Here is a 17,000-nt window from a genome sequence, read left to right on the forward strand (position 1 = left end):
GTGAATTTGTCAAAAGAAAAGTGTGAGAACAGAGTCCAAAATGCTTTGACAGGGAGGTTAACAACAAGTAACAACAACAATCTTACTGTGGAGATGTGGTGAGGGGGGGGGGGGTCTTCAGACAGGCTGCCATTTGAGGAAAAACTTGGGTTTTATTAACTCTGTCAGACATTTGTTTTTAACAGTCATTGTTATCTTTCAATATGTCGACAGCGGAAGAGTGGAAGGATGCCTCTTATACGTTCTGATAACTGTGGCTGGTAAAGCAATTTGTTTTCATAAAAACAGATAACGAGTTACTGCCACAGGATGTGTCCCTCTGTGTTTATTTTATAATAATCCATCTGATCACAAGCAAGAGGAATATTTTGACTCATATTTTTCAAGTGCTCTTCAGCAAAATCACACAATTACACGTTCACATCAGATTTGATTTGAAGTCCTTGAATTCCAAAGTTGTGTTGCAATAGACCAGGATAGGAAACTAATGTCCGCTTGATTTAACCTGATTTACTGCAGCCTCTACCTGATTTACTTTGGGTCCCATGTGAGTTTATTTAGCATTCAGCAGTGAATTTATTTATGGGGATTTCCTTATTCATTGTCATGGCACCGGGAGCACTGTGAGATACACTCAATGTAACACCAATAACCCAGGGTTGGCATATTTGCACTAACTAATCATCCTACCTCTGGAAGGTCTTATTTGCACATCTTATTTCAATCAATCAATCTTTATTTATATAGCGTCTTATACAATCAAAATTGTTTCAAGGCGCTTTACAGAATCCCAGGGCCTGACCCCAGACAAGCAACAGTGGCAAGGAAAAACTCCCCTTTAACAGGAAGAAACCTTGAGCAGGACCAGGCTCATGTAGGGGGACCCTCCTGCTGATGGGGGGCTGGGTAAAGAGAGAGGAGAAGGGGGAGGATAGAATAGGTAGGAGAGGAGAGGAGAGGGGTAGAGGAGAGGAGAGGAGAGGGGTAGAGGAGAGGAGAAGTAGAGTGAAGGGGAGGTGGAGGAGAGGAGAAGGAGGAGGAGGGGAAAGAGGAGAGGAAGGGAGAGGAGAGGGAGAGGAAAAGGAGAAGGAGAAGGAGGGGGAGAGGAGAGGAGAGGAGAGGAGAGGAGAGGAGAGGAGAGGAGAGGAGAGGAGAGGAGAGGAGAGGAGAGGAGAGGCACAGAGCACAGCAACACACACAAAAAATATGATATACAATCACTTCAGCGGGGCCGGAGGTCATTATGCTGCTCCGAGGGCGGTGATACCTGTAAATAAATGGGGGGGGGGGGGGAGCAGAAAAACTACACAAGAATCAGCATAACTAGTCTGCTTGATGAGGAGAGGAAAGGAGAGGAGAGGAGAGGAAACCATGACCCAGTGGAGTGACAGAGGCCTGTCAGGTGATCATGTTTCCGGACCCAGCCTTGGCCTATAACAGCATAGCTGAGATGTGACCTGACGATTAGACGACCCCCTAAGTGTGATAATTTGTCTGTCTATGATAGTAACTGGAACTACTGAATTAGTAACAATAAGCTTTTTCAAAGAGGTAGGTTTTGAGTCTGATCTTAAAAGTGGCGATGGAGTCAGCCTCCCGTACCTGGACAGCGAGCTGGTTCCATAGCAGGGGGGCCTGGTAGCTAAATGCTCGGCCCCCCATTCTACTCCTAGAAACTCTGGGAACCACAAGTAGACCAGCATTCTGAGAGCGGAGCGGTCTATTGGGCTGATAAGGTATCACTAGCTCCTCCAGGTAGGATGGAGCTAGGCCTCTGAGGACCTTGTAGGTCAAAAGAAGGGTTTTAAAAATTATTCTAAATTTAACGGGCAGCCAATGAAGCGACGCCAGTACAGGAGTTATGTGATCTCTTTTGTCAATACCTGTCAGAACTCTGGCTGCAGCATTTTGGATCAACTGGAGGCTTCTTAAAGAGTTGTTTGGACACCCTGATAATAAGGAAATTACAATAGTCCAGCCTGGAAGTAACAAATGCATGGACTAACTTTTCAGCATCATGGTGGGTCAGTAGCTTCCTGATCTTTGTGATGTTCCTCAAGTGAAAAAAGGCACTTCTAGAGACTAATTTAATGTGTGAGTTGAAGGAGAGATTTTGATCAAAAGTTACTCCTAGATTCCTCACAGAGAGAGTAGATGTTAGTGAGATACCATCTAGATCATGTGATCTAATCTATCCCAGAGAGGTTCAGGACCAAACACCATGACCTCAGTTTTTCCTGGGTTAAGGAGGAGGAAATTTGAAGACATCCAGGACTTTATGTCTTTAAGACAGGTCTGGAGCTTCACTAACTTCTCTGTCTCCTCGGGTTTCATGGATAAATAGAGCTGAGTTTCATCAGCATAACAATGAAAATTTATCCCATGCTGCCGAATAATGTTTCCTAAGGGAAGCATGTACAAGGTGAAGAGGATTGGTCCAAGTACAGAACCTTGAGGAACTCCATGGCTAACCCTACTGTATGAAGAGGGAACACCATGGACATGAGCAAACTGGTGTCTATCAGATAAGTATGATCTAAACCAGTCTAGTGCTGTCCCTTTAATCCCAATCACATGTTCCAGTCTATGTAACAGGATGCTGTGATCAACTGTATCAAAAGCAGCACTGAGGTCCAGCAGAACCAGCATAGAGACCAGTCCATGATCGGAAGCTATGAGAAGATCATTAGTGACTTTAAGAAGTGCTGTTTCTGTGCTGTGGTGAGCTCTAAAGCCTGACTGAAACATCTCAAACAGGCTGTTCCTCTGCAGGTGCTCCAGTAACTGAGTCACCACCACCTTCTCTAGAACTTTAGAGATAAAAGGAAGGTTGGATATCGACCTATAATTTGCTAGGACATCAGGATCCAGTGATGGTTTTTTAAGCAACGGCTTAATCACTGCCACCTTGTAGGACTGGGGTACATAACCTGACACTAAAGGACCATTGATCTGGTCCAGGATAGAACTGCCTATCAATGGTAAAACATCCTTCAACAGGTGTGTTGGGATGGGATCTAAAAGACACGTGGTGGTCTTGGATTTCTGAATTAGCGATGACGCCTCAGAAAAATATATAGGGTTGAAGGAGTTTAAGGGCTCGTTGGAGACCCTGTATGTTCTCACAATCTGGTGATGGTCCAGTTGTTGGGATGGCCTGGTTAGCTTTCTCTCTGATAGCTAGAACTTTATCAGTGAAGAAGCTCATGAAGTCTTCACCACTAAGGGAAGAAGGGATACGTGGATCTAAAACACTGTGACTCTTAGTTAATTTGGCCACAGTGTTGAAAAGAAACCTGGGGTTGCTCTTATTTTCCTCAATTAAAGAAGAAAAATAAGCTGTTCTAGCCTTGCGAAGGGCCTTTTTGTAACCTAATAGACAGTCTTTCCAGGCTACATGATAGCTGTCTATTTTACAAGAATGCCACTTCCTTTCCAGTCTTCGCACTTTCTGCTTGAGGGTCCTGATATGTGAATTATACCAGGGGGCACACCTCTGATTTACTATTTTCTTTTTCAGGGGGGCAACAGAATCAAGCGTGATTCTCAGTGAGGTTGCTGCACCTTCAGCAATAGAGTCAACCTCAGCAGGGCTAAGATTATAATGATTGATCCCTGGGGAAACACACGGTGGTCCTGGGATCAGCACAGGGATCACTTCCTTAAACTTAGCTACAGCATTATCTGAAAGACATCTGCTATAGTAAGACTTTGTTCTGAGCATAGAAGAATCCTTAATTATAAATGTGAAAGTGATCAAAGAATGGTCTGACAGGAGTGGGTTCTGAGGGAACACTGACACATGTTCTACCTCAACACCATAAGTCAGGACTAGATCTAGGGTGTGGTTAAAGCTATGAGTTGGTTGGTTTATCTGCTGGAGGAAACCAACTGACTCAAGTAATGAAATTAAGCCATTTCTAAAGCTGTCATTTATAACGTCTATATGGATATTAAAGTCTCCAATGATAATGACTTTGTCCGTTCTAAGGACCAAGTCAGATAAGAAATCAGAGAACTCAGACAGTAACTCTGAATGTGGACCAGCAGGGGGCCGATATACAACTACAAAAAGAAGTGGCTTTTCTGCCTTCCAGTTCAGATGAGTGATGCCAAGAGTCAGGCTTTCAAATGAACTGAAGCCATGTTTTGGTCTAGGATTAATTAATAACTTGGAGTGATAAATTGCTGCCACTCCCCCTCCTCGACCAGTAACACGTGGAATATGATAATTAAGATGGGTAGGAGGAGTAGATTCATTTAAGCTCACATACTCCTCCTCCTGAAGCCAGGTCTCAGTCAGACAAAATAAATCAATGTGATGATCCGCTATCAGGTTGTGCACTAACAGGGATTTACACAAAAGAGATCTAATATTTAACAGTCCACACTTAATTGTGATATTAGTTTCTCCAACTTGTGCTTCAGTATTAATTTTAATAAGATTTTGGTGATTGACCGCTCCCCTGCTCTGTGCTTGGTGAACTTTTAACCGTGGAACAGAGACTACCTCTATAGTGTTAAATATGTTATTGTTGGTGGATGAGGGTTGCTATGGAAGCAGCAGAGAGGTGTGTAAGACTACAACTCTGCATCCTGGTCTGGACCCTGGATTGTCAGGTCACTTTGGGTCTAATAAAATTAGCCAGATTACTAGAAATGAGAGAAGCACCATCTTGTGTGGGATGGACACCGTCTCTCCTAATCAGACCAGGTTTTCCCCAAAAAGTGCTCCATTTTGCACCTTATTTTTTTCTTCACACTGTCCGACACTCCTTCTGTACATGATTTTAATTTCTGTATATACTGCACAATGTACATAGCAATGTACATAATATAAGAGTCTTTTTATTTTTTTATTTTTTTATTTTAGTACTTTTCTGTATTGTACACCACAGGCTACCGCTGTAACGTGCAATTTCCCCGATGTGGGATCAATAAAGTCTTTTATCCTTATCCTATCCTGTCATATGTGGATGTTTTGGTGAGAAATTCTGAGTTAAATTATGTGGTAAAATGTTTTCCATGAAAGTGTTCCACTTCAGTCAGAAAACAAAGATTGCCCAATTTAAAACGACCACCTTATCTTCCTTTAGGGACATTTTTCTTCCCTTTAGTCTTTTATTACTTTTGCACCCAAGACACTGGGGTTTCCATCCATCTCTTTTTGTCATCTTAGACATCACAACTGAATTTCTGTCACCTGTGAAACTGCAGGTTTCAGTCTCAACCTCGAGCATTTGACCACAGCGTAAACAAATAGATATACAGATTTTAGTTTATATTTAAAACATCTGCCAGTATTTCTGAGTTGTTGACATTACTTGTGTGAGCAGCAGATGGATTTTCTCTCTCATGGGGATTACTGCTGTTTGCACAGGGACAGGTAAAGTGCTGCTGCCGTCACAGTCTCTGCATCTGTCTCAGAAGTGAAGGGCACAGAGGGGGGACAAAACACAGTCATACATCTCTCACAGCCACTCTCAAAGCACGTACACATGCATGCATATATAACTGAGACTGGGACTACACATTTCTTCATGGAATCCATTTGAAAAGATCTTATTCCACCCTTTGGACTACTGACATGCCGCATTACATCTCGGATGGGAGCAGATATTGTCAAGGGCAGGAGGAGGACCCAGATACAGCACTTAGCGAGAGACCTTGTGTTCTTAAGAAACAGTTTCAGTTCAAATAATTCCACAGGTTGATAATCCTCAGAGATGAATATGTCAAAGGACAGGAAGAACTAGGTAGAGAATTGGTCAAACGGAAGGAAGAGTAGTTTACCAGGACAGGAACAGGACAGGCTGGTCAGGAACAGGCAGTCCAAGGTAGAATGCTGGAGAGTCTGGCATGAAAACCATCTGGCTAAGTGTGAGTGAGATGCAGGGGGTGGGATTAGCTGAGATCCAAATAGGTGTGCCCCATTGAGCCAACAGGCTAATGGAAGATACGGGCTCTGATCTGGATGGAGCAGACTGTAATAGATGTAGAGCTACAATAATGGATAAAGAGCATTGTGGACCTAAAGCATAACAATGACTCAATATGATGAGAATGCAGAGAGTTCCTGCATAATTTGATGTGCAAATGTGTACCAAAGCCCTGTCAGTATTACCTGTTGTCTTTAGGCCGCTGCATAAAAGATGCACCGACTGATGCATTTTAAAAGTGTAATAGACAATAGACTTAGCAAAAGCGATAGCAATAGGCTTTTTTTCCATTTTTGTTCACAGCCCAGGACTGACAGATTTAAATAGTACTATTGTTATCATCTTGGAAGTGAATTTAATTTGTAGTGTTCCAGTGTTTCACTGGAGGCATTCCATGTGCAGTATTCTTAACTGCAGAGTGAAGTGGATTGACTGCATAATCAGGGAATTTAAGTGGAGATATGGAATGATTGAATCATTTAGTATACAGCAAATCAAAACTCCTGCATTCCAGGAAAATTAATGGCTGCAGGCTGATCGGCTGCCATTACACATGGAAGTGTTGAACATAATTATCACAGTTAAATGAATTTTGAAGGCTACCTGTGTGTCTGCACGGATTCTGCATCCCAATGGATGTCATGCATGAAGTGGCATCTTCTTGTATTCACCCTTTTTAAAAAGAACTCTGTCCGCAAATAATTGTGCAAGGCGTCCCCCACATGTTCATCGGTAAATGGGCCTTAAATCATTGCAATATGGAGGCAAGGTATGTCAGGGACGCTTCAGTGTGATGCAGGCACAGCAGCCCACCCAATGACTTCTAGGCAAATAATGTGTCCTCGAGTGGAAATGTCTTCTTTAAACGTGTATAGAAAATGAAGAAGAGAAACCAAGATAAAGAAAATGGGGGCTGAACTCATATTAAATATTACATATACAAAACCAAAACTTAGACCTGCACAAGTAAAAGGAGAATTGTTAACAGTGTAGGATCAGAACAAGTTTCCGGGTTAAATTCCAGTTCAGGTTTCTATGCGGACTTTGCAGGTTCACCCAGTGAACCCCATGGGGATTTTCTCCAGTTTGTGCCCTCAGCCTAAAAACATGAACATTAGGTTGAGTAGATTTCCCATCAGGTAAAGGAAAGACATGGGCTTCAGAAGTCAGGGAGGAAAGCTACAGATCAGGATGAGGATGGTCTGGGGGATCTGTGGGATCAGAACAGAGCCAGGCTTCCACACCTGAGGAGAGCAAAAAGGGTCAGAAACTGCAACAGTGAAAGGAAAATAAAAAAAGACATGAGAATGGAGGGACAAAAGAGAGAAGAGAGGAGGATGAAAATGCAAAAACAAGCATCATCACACTTGGACTAGCATGAAAGATACTTGTAGTACATAAAGAGGACGCAAACACAGCCATCAGGATGAGGTCTGAGCTTCCACTCAGTCGGATCCAGGACCTTCACCTTGATGTCTTCAAACCATTTTGTGTCTTTTTATTTTCCTTCTCTTTTGCAGCGGGTGAGTATGTTTCATAACCACTGTGTTCCCTCCACCTGAAGGCTGTGCATTATAAATTAAAGAATACTTTGGGTTACCCCTGTGAATAAAACAAATAGGTAACTGATGAGTTACACTTACATTTTAGTCATTTAGCAGACACCTTTGTCCAAAGCAACTTATAGTGAGAGACATTGTCAAGACACTGTCCATCTGAGACCTGTGTGAATAAACTTGTACTGTACACCATGTGCAAGGGCAACTAACCACTAACCATGCAGAGCTATGGAGAGGGAGGGAAGGGGGATACAAATAGGAGAGAAGGAGAGAGGAGGTGAGATGGGAGAGGAGGAGAAATACAAGGAAGAGTTGTGTCTTCAGGAGCTTTTTGAAGGACATGAGGGTCATCCCTGCACTGACAGAGCTCAGGAGGTTGTTCCACCTTAGGTAGGTAGGCAGGTTGCCGGCGTGCTGCGCCTGTACGGCCTTGCTCATGTGCAGAACGTTGGAGAGAAGAACCTGATGGTTGCCAACTTCCACTCCTGCTGTGTCTTTTGCAGGAAAAAAAATCAAACATTAAACACTGTACAAACACATGTGCCCTTGGCCATGAATGGCAGCTAATCTGTGGAGCCTGTGCAGGTGTTCAACAGTTTACTCTGGAAAAATACCTCAGATTGGAGTTACACCTAAATCTATCTTTACGACTTTAGCATTCAGTTGTACAGCAAACCGCAAAAGTTTACAGCACAGAATCAGTCCATCAAGACAAGGATATTGTCCTCAGGGGAGGTTGTTCAGAATTTCACTGTAACTACTGTACTGTGGCTTGGAGGAACAGGCCAAGGACATTTAGCAACAGAACACTTATGCAAATACTAGTTATTTTCAGACCGCAAGAGGTGAGCAACAGTAAATTTATTATATAAATTTATTCCAATTCACATTCACATTGAAAACCATACTCAGAGCTGAAAACACAAACAATCTCACCCAGGTTCATCACAAGGACGACGCTGAAAAGAATGACTTATGATGTCAGCAGGAAGCATTAAGGAAACACATTTAGCTGAAATGTAAAAACAAAATAAAACGAAAAGAAATCATGCAATGACTAAACAACGACTTGTTGTAAGATATTCATGCAGCGGTATAGGCTTGATTGCGATTTAGAATCACTTCCTTACACTGTAATTTGCATCCATGTAATCATCTATCGTCCCTTCCACCCAGCTATCAGGACCGCATGAGAGATGAGAGAGGACTGGAGCTATTTCTGTCATCACAGCGTAAGAACCAGAGAACCGGGTCATCACAGAGACAAAAACTTCATTTCCATGAAGTGGTAAAGCCCCATTAAGATGACTCGGTTTAATTTCAAATCGTGCACCCTGACCTGGGCTGTTTTCCATCGCTGGTGTTTAGGCAGTGGTGCATGAAGAATCCAGGCCACATCTGTAAACAAAGAATTTTTAAACTAGCACATGATGAGAGATGGTAGATATGGAGGAAATGCTGTGACACCCATGTTATAACTTTGGTGTCATTTGAATTTGTAGTCAATCACACAGAGTGGCCGACCTGCCATTTCCCCCTGTCAATCTGTCCCCATTTGTTCGTTGCCAGTTGTGGCATCACACTGACAGCAAGTCTGACAGTTAAATTGGGGTAGTAAACTTTGATAAGAACAACGGACAGAATGAGAAGGCCTGTGTAAATATTAGCTCCTTGAATCACAGAGTTCCTTTTACCTTTCTCTGTCCGCCCTGGATCCATTTCAAGGAGATCCGCCTTTAGTTACTATAGCATCCAAATAAACTGATTCCTCCAACCTTCCCAAACTAACAGCATCATATAATCATCCACATTCTGAATTTTAGCGCAGCTTTTATGTGAGAGACTTTTCATGTCACATGTGAACTATAATGTTGATCCAGATCAAAATATTTCATTTATAATTTCAAATTAGTGTGGAAATCCTATAAAGAGGAGTCCTCCATTATTCTTTAATCACACCTTTCCTACCACTACTCCTACTACTTCTACTACTACTACTGCTGCTCCTACTATTACAATAATAATAATAATAATAATAATAATAATAATAATAATAATAATAATAATAATAATCTAGGAGGTTTGTTCTTATATAGTGATCTGATCATGTAGTTTACTGGATGGAAATAGTGATTGTTGGAACATGTATAGTAACTCTATGCTGCCATCTGCTGGATATCAGCCAACAGTGACTTAAAAATCCAACGACAAGTTGGGGGGGGGGGGATCAGGTAACATTACCAGATTACAAGCGACTCAACTTAAATTGTTCTTGGAAGCTGATCTGTTTGTTACAAAGTAATCATTTCTGGTTTGGCTCTGACAGCTAAAATGATGTCCTCCTGTCTCTCATCTATGGTATTTTCCACAGCTCCTGCCATGATGAAGGACCCGCACCATCCCTCCAGCAGGCGCTTTACATCTGGTAGAAAGTTGTAAAACTGGACAAACGCAGCAGGTTTCTGCATCGACCTCCTTCCAAATAGCACTTGGTAGTAGCTGCACCATGAGAAAAGGGGGAAAGGGATTGAAGTACAAGAACAAACAATGATTTTGCGCTTGAATTCATAACAACAGACACGCAGACCTCAGCACAATACCTCACGCACTGTGTTTGCAGACAGCAGAGTTGCGACTGTGAGCAGCAGAACTGGTCATCGATACCCTGCTGTCATCCCTGCAGGAGATATACAGGCAGAGCTGTAGATACAGGTCGCCTTTTCCCTCCTCACAGTACATTTACCTTCTGTATATGTTTCTGTGTTGCCCAGTCTTTTCCGACACATTACATTTAATATAAACTGTATTATTCCATTTCTTTTTATCTAATATGTTGTACAGAGCTTCTGAATGCTGGTGTCTTCTCAAATGTATTGACAGATGCAAATTAGTGCCCTGGTTTTATGTATTTTTAATGTATTTTTAGGCATAAAATAAATCTGATTATATTCAATTCTACCAAACTGAACTCTTCTCAGGAATATTCTTCCTGTACTAAACAAAATTGGTATCGTATAAACTCAAACATATCGTAGACAGACCGCTAAACTATTATTCCCAGAGGGAAATTAAGCTTATCTCTCTCACACACACACACGCACGCACAGGTATACGCAGTACACACGAGCGATCTGCTCTTCAACTACCAGCGCGTTATTTACATTTAAAACAGTCCTAATAATATTTTAGGGGGAATTTGATCGACATTTAGAGTTCCACAAAACGTAACATCCCGGTACGTCGCCGCGTCAGCACGCACGTGCATTACGCACGCCTTATAAAGCCCTGCTTTCTGACGTCAGCTGCCTCTTCCCTGCCTGTGCCCTCGTGTGGTGGGCAGTGTAAAACTTCAAGTGTCTTTTCGCCATTAAGCGAATCTTAAACCATCCGTCAAAATGGTGAGTGTTTTTACATTCCGTTGCGTAGATTATGGGTTACTGAACTCTTAAAGTGCGCCTGGTGGTGTTATAAATGTCGTATTTGTGTGTTTTTGCGCTATCGTGTTACATTCATGACGGTCCATGGGCTAGGCTTTGATCAAAATGGCAGCGACGCTCTTGTGTAATGGGGCCGTTTTCAGCTGTTTTCATCTTAAATTCAAGGCTAAATGGTTGTTGTGTGGTTTCCGTGCCGAAATAAGTCGCGTTCGAACCCTTTGACATGTTGCGTTACAATTCTTAAAGGTCGAAACGCCTAATGTAGGATGACGACATGGTGTTGCGTCGTTGCTTAACGCGCCGGAGCATCTATATGGATATTTCTGTCAGCATTTTGGCGATGACAACCCAAGTTAAATATCGTTAAGGGTGTTGAGTGTTGTCTGCTGGGATCAGCGGTGACGCATTGAAACCATTATTGGGTATTGCGGTCATTTGCCGGCACTGCGTATTCGTGGCCTTACCGGCTAGTTCGACCCGCGCGCTAGCATTAGCATTAGCGTGTTGTCAAAGTCCGGACACGTGGCTCTTCTGCGTCCACGTATCGCGCGCCCTCTTACAATTATTCAACCAAACATTATTAAATCGACCGAAGTTGAGTTTCCTATTTGAGCAAGCATCTGGAGATGGTGGTTTAAAGGGAGCGTGTCTGGTGATTACAGATGAGGCCCCAGCCATATCTATGGCTGCGCCGCTACGCCCAGTAACCGTCGGAATCTTGTCTTACTTGGTCAGGACACTTGAATCCTTAGTGCGTCAAACAGCAAAACAGAGTTCCTTTTTTGGGGAGGCGTGAGCCATAAATTGTGCTGCATAACCGAGCCGATGACGACCGTAACTATTGGTACATCGATGTGTTGCACATAAGTGGATTTTAACTTGGAGCCTTTATTAATGGCCTGTATTTTACTGTAGACAGTGATTGGTTTGAATATTGCCCTTTTAATTTTGTGGAGAGACGAGATCCCGCTGCAAAACCTGTCAGTTGCATTGTGACAGAGTATTAATTTTATTTCTCCACTCCTCAGGTGAACTTCACAGTCGACCAGATCCGTGCCATCATGGACAAGAAGGCCAACATCCGTAACATGTCTGTGATCGCGCACGTCGATCATGGAAAGTCAACTCTGACCGATTCGCTTGTGTCAAAGGCTGGAATCATTGCCTCAGCTCGTGCCGGAGAGACTCGTTTCACCGACACGCGCAAAGACGAACAGGAGCGTTGCATTACCATCAAATCCACGTAAGTGTCCAGTTAGATTTCTCAGCGGGAATTATAAACTGCCCAGTTTGTCATTTGACACAGTGCAAAACACAGGTCATGAGGCCAGCATTGTGGGGTTAGAACGGTCTCTGCATCACCGGTAGATTCTCGTCAACCTGTTATTTATTTTTTTTAAAGATGAAAATAGACATTTATTAGCTTGTAAAAGATCTTAGTCCAGGGTCAGCTCACCGATAGTGAAGCACCTGTGCTCCCATCACTAAGTTCATTCCAGTTTTCCCTGAATATTAAACAACCTTCCACATCAGTAGTTGTCTTTTTGTCTGGGATGGTGTTGTGTAGGGTTACGATGTTGCGTTGATTGTTGTGAGGGCTGGAGTGCTGTTCCTTTTGTGAGGATTTTAGGTTTTTGCGATTGCTGTTTTCTCTGGTTTACTTTTGTTGTCCTTGTTTATAGCGCCATCTCCCTGTTCTATGAGCTGGCTGAAAATGATCTGGCTTTCATTAAGCAAGACAAGGATGGCTCTGGCTTCTTGATCAACCTGATTGATTCACCAGGACACGTGGACTTCTCGTCTGAAGTTACTGCTGCTCTTCGTGTTACTGACGGTGCTCTGGTTGTAGTCGACTGCGTCTCTGGTAAGAATATAGCCATGTTGACAAACATACAATTGCTAACCTGTCATTCTTGTCTTTAATACTTTTTTTTTTCCTGCATTTGCTGTATTGGCATCACAGCATGTACATGGTAATTTCTGAAATTATATTTAAACTGTTCTACAGTAAATTAATTTCATTGTTACCCTCAGGCGTGTGTGTACAAACTGAGACAGTGCTCCGTCAGGCCATTGGTGAGCGTATCAAGCCAGTTCTGATGATGAACAAGATGGACCGTGCCTTGTTGGAGTTGCAGCTTGAACCTGAAGACTTGTACCAAACCTTCCAGCGTATTGTTGAGAGTGTCAATGTCATCATCTGTACCTACGGAGAAGTCGAAACCGGACCTATGGGCAATGTCATGGTGAGAAGGAAACGGGTTTACACTCTTTTGCCCAAAGTCAGTTTTTGATTAGCCAAGTGACATTGTCGTGATGTTTTCAATGCTACTAGGTTGAGCCAGTTTGTGGTACAGTTGGCTTTGGATCTGGACTCCATGGCTGGGCATTCACGCTGAAGCAGTTTGCTGAGATGTATACATCAAAGATGCTTGCCAAGGGAGCTGATAAGATGACAGCAACTGAACGTTGCCAGAAAGTGGAAGACATGATGAAGAAACTCTGGGGTGATAGGTCGGTCTTAATAAATGCATGGCCCCAGTTATGAGGCATTGTTTGGTTGCATTTCTGAAATACTATACCACATCACACTAGGTACTATGACGCAAAGAACGGAAAGTTTCTCAAGACTAGTACTGCAGCGGATGGCACCAAGCTCCCCCGTACATTTGTTGCGCTTGTCCTGGACCCAATCTTCAAGGTAACAAATATTTAACAAAACTATTTGTCAGCCTCGTAATATAAAGTCCAGTGTCATTCATTTACTGCAGAAATGTACATTACTTTAGATGGTCATCAACGCAGACCTGAGGTCCCCATCTTTGTTTTTGTAATAAAAAGGCAAACTCAAAACCCAGCTGGGTCTGGGTTGATGAGCATCTGGCCTAAGCTTTAATCTTAAAGAATAGTTTGCTGTATTATGTGCCTATAAATATGCTGTAAATGGCTCTTGTATATAATAAAAAGATCTCTTACTTCTTTCTTTCATCGTAAATTCAAAATGCTAACATAAAAATGCAAACATGGATCTTAAAGGGCAATAGCTCTGTCAGGTTTTGTTGCATCAGTCTGAAGTTACTTTAGGTTTGATCTCATGTTACTGTGCCTGCAAATGATGAGTTAAACATTCTTCACTTTGACCTGATTGACAGGTGATGATAAATTTGACTGAACCAGGCACGGTTGTTTGTTTTTTTTTCGCTTTTCTTGCGTCTTTGTTGGACTTGGTCACTAAACACAAACTGCCTTTTAGGTTTTCGATGCCATCATGAACTTCAAGAAGGAGGAGACGGCAAAAATGATCCAGAAGCTTGACATCAAGTTGGACTCCGAAGATAAGGACAAGGAGGGAAAGCCCCTCCTGAAGGCGGTGATGCGCCGCTGGCTGCCCGCTGGAGACGCTCTTCTGCAGATGATCACCATTCATCTGCCTTCCCCCGTCACTGCCCAGAAGTATCGCTGCGAGTTCCTTTATGAAGGACCTCCAGATGACGATGTTGCCATGGGTAAATATTTTAGTTTGACGGATGCATTACATCTACTGATGCATTTAACACTGTTAATTCAGGGATTTGTGTATTTTTATAATCAGGTATCAAGAACTGTGACTCCAAGGCTCCCCTGATGATTTACATCTCAAAGATGGTCCCCACCAGTGACAAGGGTCGCTTCTATGCATTTGGCCGTGTGTTTTCTGGGTCCGTGTCTACTGGGTTGAAAGTACGCATCATGGGGCCCAACTACGTCCCTGGCAAAAAGGATGACCTCTACACTAAGCCAATCCAGAGGTATGTAATTACGTCTGACTTCATTCTTATATTTTTCATCATTAAAAACTAACTTTGCATAACCTTTTTTGCCAGGACTATTTTGATGATGGGTCGTTATGTTGAGCCCATTGAAGATGTGCCTTGCGGTAACATCGTGGGTCTGGTTGGAGTTGACCAGTATCTCGTCAAAACCGGAACCATCACCACTTACGAGCAGGCACACAACATGAGAGTGATGAAGTTCAGTGTCAGCCCCGTAGTGAGAGTTGCTGTGGAAGTCAAAAATCCTTCAGATCTGCCCAAGCTGGTTGAGGGATTGAAACGTCTGTCCAAGTCTGATCCTATGGTGCAGTGTATCATTGAGGAGTCGGGCGAACATATCGTTGCTGGTGCTGGCGAGTTGCATCTTGAAATCTGTCTGAAGGATTTGGAGGAGGATCATGCTTGCGTTCCACTCAAGGTCAGTAGGCTACTTAAGTTGTGTAGTGTTTTTGCAGTTGTGCACCCAAAATCCTTAAAGTAGATCATTTCTTTATCTGACATTAATTTTCTTTTAGAAATCTGATCCCGTGGTGTCCTACCGAGAGACTGTCTCTGCGGAGTCCAACGTAATGTGTCTGTCAAAGTCTCCCAACAAGCACAACCGTCTGTTCATGAAGGCCCGCCCCTTCGAGGATGGCCTGGCAGAAGACATTGAAAAGGGTGACGTTACCGCTCGCCAGGAGCTCAAGGCCCGTGCCCGTCACCTTGTCGAGAAGCATTCCTGGGAAGTCGGTGAGGCGAGAAAAATTTGGTGCTTTGGGCCTGATGGAACTGGACCAAACTTGTTGGTGGATGTAACCAAGGGAGTCCAGTACCTCAATGAGATCAAGGATAGTGTTGTGGCTGGGTTTCAGTGGGCTGTCAAGGAGGTAAGAGAACAAAGTTTGTTTTTGTTGTTTTTCTTCCCTCAATGTAGAGGTCATCAGCTAGATATGCTAAATTTGTGTAAATGTGATCTCTAGGGTGTTCTGTGTGAAGAGAACATGCGCGCCATCCGCTTTGATATCCACGACGTGACCCTTCACACCGATGCTATTCACCGTGGTGGTGGTCAGATTATTCCAACCGCACGCAGAGCTCTGTACGCATGTGAGCTCACGGCCCAGCCCAAAATTATGGAGCCTGTCTACCTGGTGGAGATCCAGGTAAGTCACATGAGAATTGTATGTTGTGTTTTAGTTGGTTGCGGATTTCAGGAGTAATTTGTTTAAATTGTGAAATGCAGTCGGTGTCACAGAGCTCAGTGCACGAGTTCTGTTCAAACATCCTCACCAAATGTGGTGTTTTGATGTACAAATCTGTCTTTCTTTCCAGTGTCCTGAAACTGCACTGGGTGGAATCTATCAGGTGTTGAACAAGAGGCGTGGTCATCTGTTTGATGACGTTAATATCACAGGAACACCCATGCATCTGGTAAAGGCCTACCTGCCTGTCAATGAATCATTTGGTAAGTTTTCCTGTGTCCCTCGACATTCAACGAAATAATGCTGTCTTTGCTGCTCCTCGAGTCATTACATATACTCTGAGCTGTGGTTTTAATGTCCATTTTGCCCAATTCTTTCCCAGGTTTCACTGCCGACCTTCGTTCCAGCACCGGTGGCCAGGCCTTCCCTCAGTGTGTGTTTGACCATTGGCAGATCCTACCAGGAAATCCATTTGAAGCTGACAGCAAGCCTGGTCTGGTTGTGGCAGAAACACGCAAGCGTAAAGGTCTCAAGGAAGAAATCCCAGCTCTGGACAACTACCTGGACAAATTATAAACACGCGACACCGTCACGACTCTTCCTCATTCCTCTCATCAAATTTAAATCTGGGGCTTGGACTGTACAGAACACAATGAGCACTCTTGGCTAAAAAGATTGATAAATGAACAACATAAAAAATGTAAACAATAAAGGAAAATAAAACCTGCACAGTATATTCTTTGTGTGTGGATTGGGATTGTCCAGCTCAAGCATCTAGTATTGAAATCACAGAACTCTTAAGGAATAGTCTAGATTATTATCCAAAGGTACCAGGTATTAAACTAATGGGGAAACTAGCTAGAGTTAGGACTGCATACTCACATGGCTGATGTGCATTATATTACAGCATTAGCCCTAACCCTTTATATACAAGTAGGGACTTCTACATCGCTTGTTGCAGCCTGGATGAAAGCTATCCCCAGTATGGGAGTGGTGAGCAGCCTCAATGCCACGCTGGCAGTTCTTAACTTTTCAAGTGGCCTCTAATTTCAGCGTTTCTCAACTATAA

At 43.1% G+C, this 17,000-nt stretch overlaps 1 protein-coding gene and 1 non-coding gene across 2 annotated transcripts; both read left to right on the plus strand.

Annotated features, from left to right (window-relative positions):
- The first annotated feature begins 10,765 nt into the window (after positions 1–10,765).
- On the plus strand, positions 10,766–16,665 carry LOC101071068 (elongation factor 2). Its single transcript, XM_003974002.3, has 13 exons — positions 10,766–10,896; positions 11,964–12,178; positions 12,618–12,799; positions 12,970–13,181; positions 13,271–13,449; positions 13,531–13,636; positions 14,189–14,441; positions 14,528–14,723; positions 14,799–15,165; positions 15,263–15,616; positions 15,710–15,892; positions 16,062–16,194; positions 16,314–16,665. The coding sequence occupies exons 1-13, from the start codon at positions 10,894–10,896 to the stop codon at positions 16,505–16,507; spliced, it is 2,577 nt and encodes an 858-aa protein (XP_003974051.1). The 5' UTR covers positions 10,766–10,893; the 3' UTR covers positions 16,508–16,665.
- On the plus strand, positions 14,044–14,109 carry LOC115247389 (small nucleolar RNA SNORD37). Its single transcript, XR_003886462.1, has one exon. It is a non-coding gene; the product is annotated as a small nucleolar RNA SNORD37 (small nucleolar RNA).
- Positions 16,666–17,000: the final 335 nt, after the last annotated feature.

This window comes from Takifugu rubripes, chromosome 20, assembly GCF_901000725.2.
Source record: "Takifugu rubripes chromosome 20, fTakRub1.2, whole genome shotgun sequence".
Taxonomy (NCBI): Eukaryota; Metazoa; Chordata; class Actinopteri; order Tetraodontiformes; family Tetraodontidae; genus Takifugu; species Takifugu rubripes.

What these genes read in the sequence shown, in the direction of transcription:
- LOC101071068 (XM_003974002.3), top strand. An exon ending in TACACTAAGCCAATCCAGAG is followed by an intron (nt 14,724 to 14,798) that starts GTATGTAATTAC and finishes CTTTTTTGCCAG; the next exon opens with GACTATTTTGATGATGGGTC. An exon ending in GCCTGTCAATGAATCATTTG is followed by an intron (nt 16,195 to 16,313) that starts GTAAGTTTTCCT and finishes ATTCTTTCCCAG; the next exon opens with GTTTCACTGCCGACCTTCGT.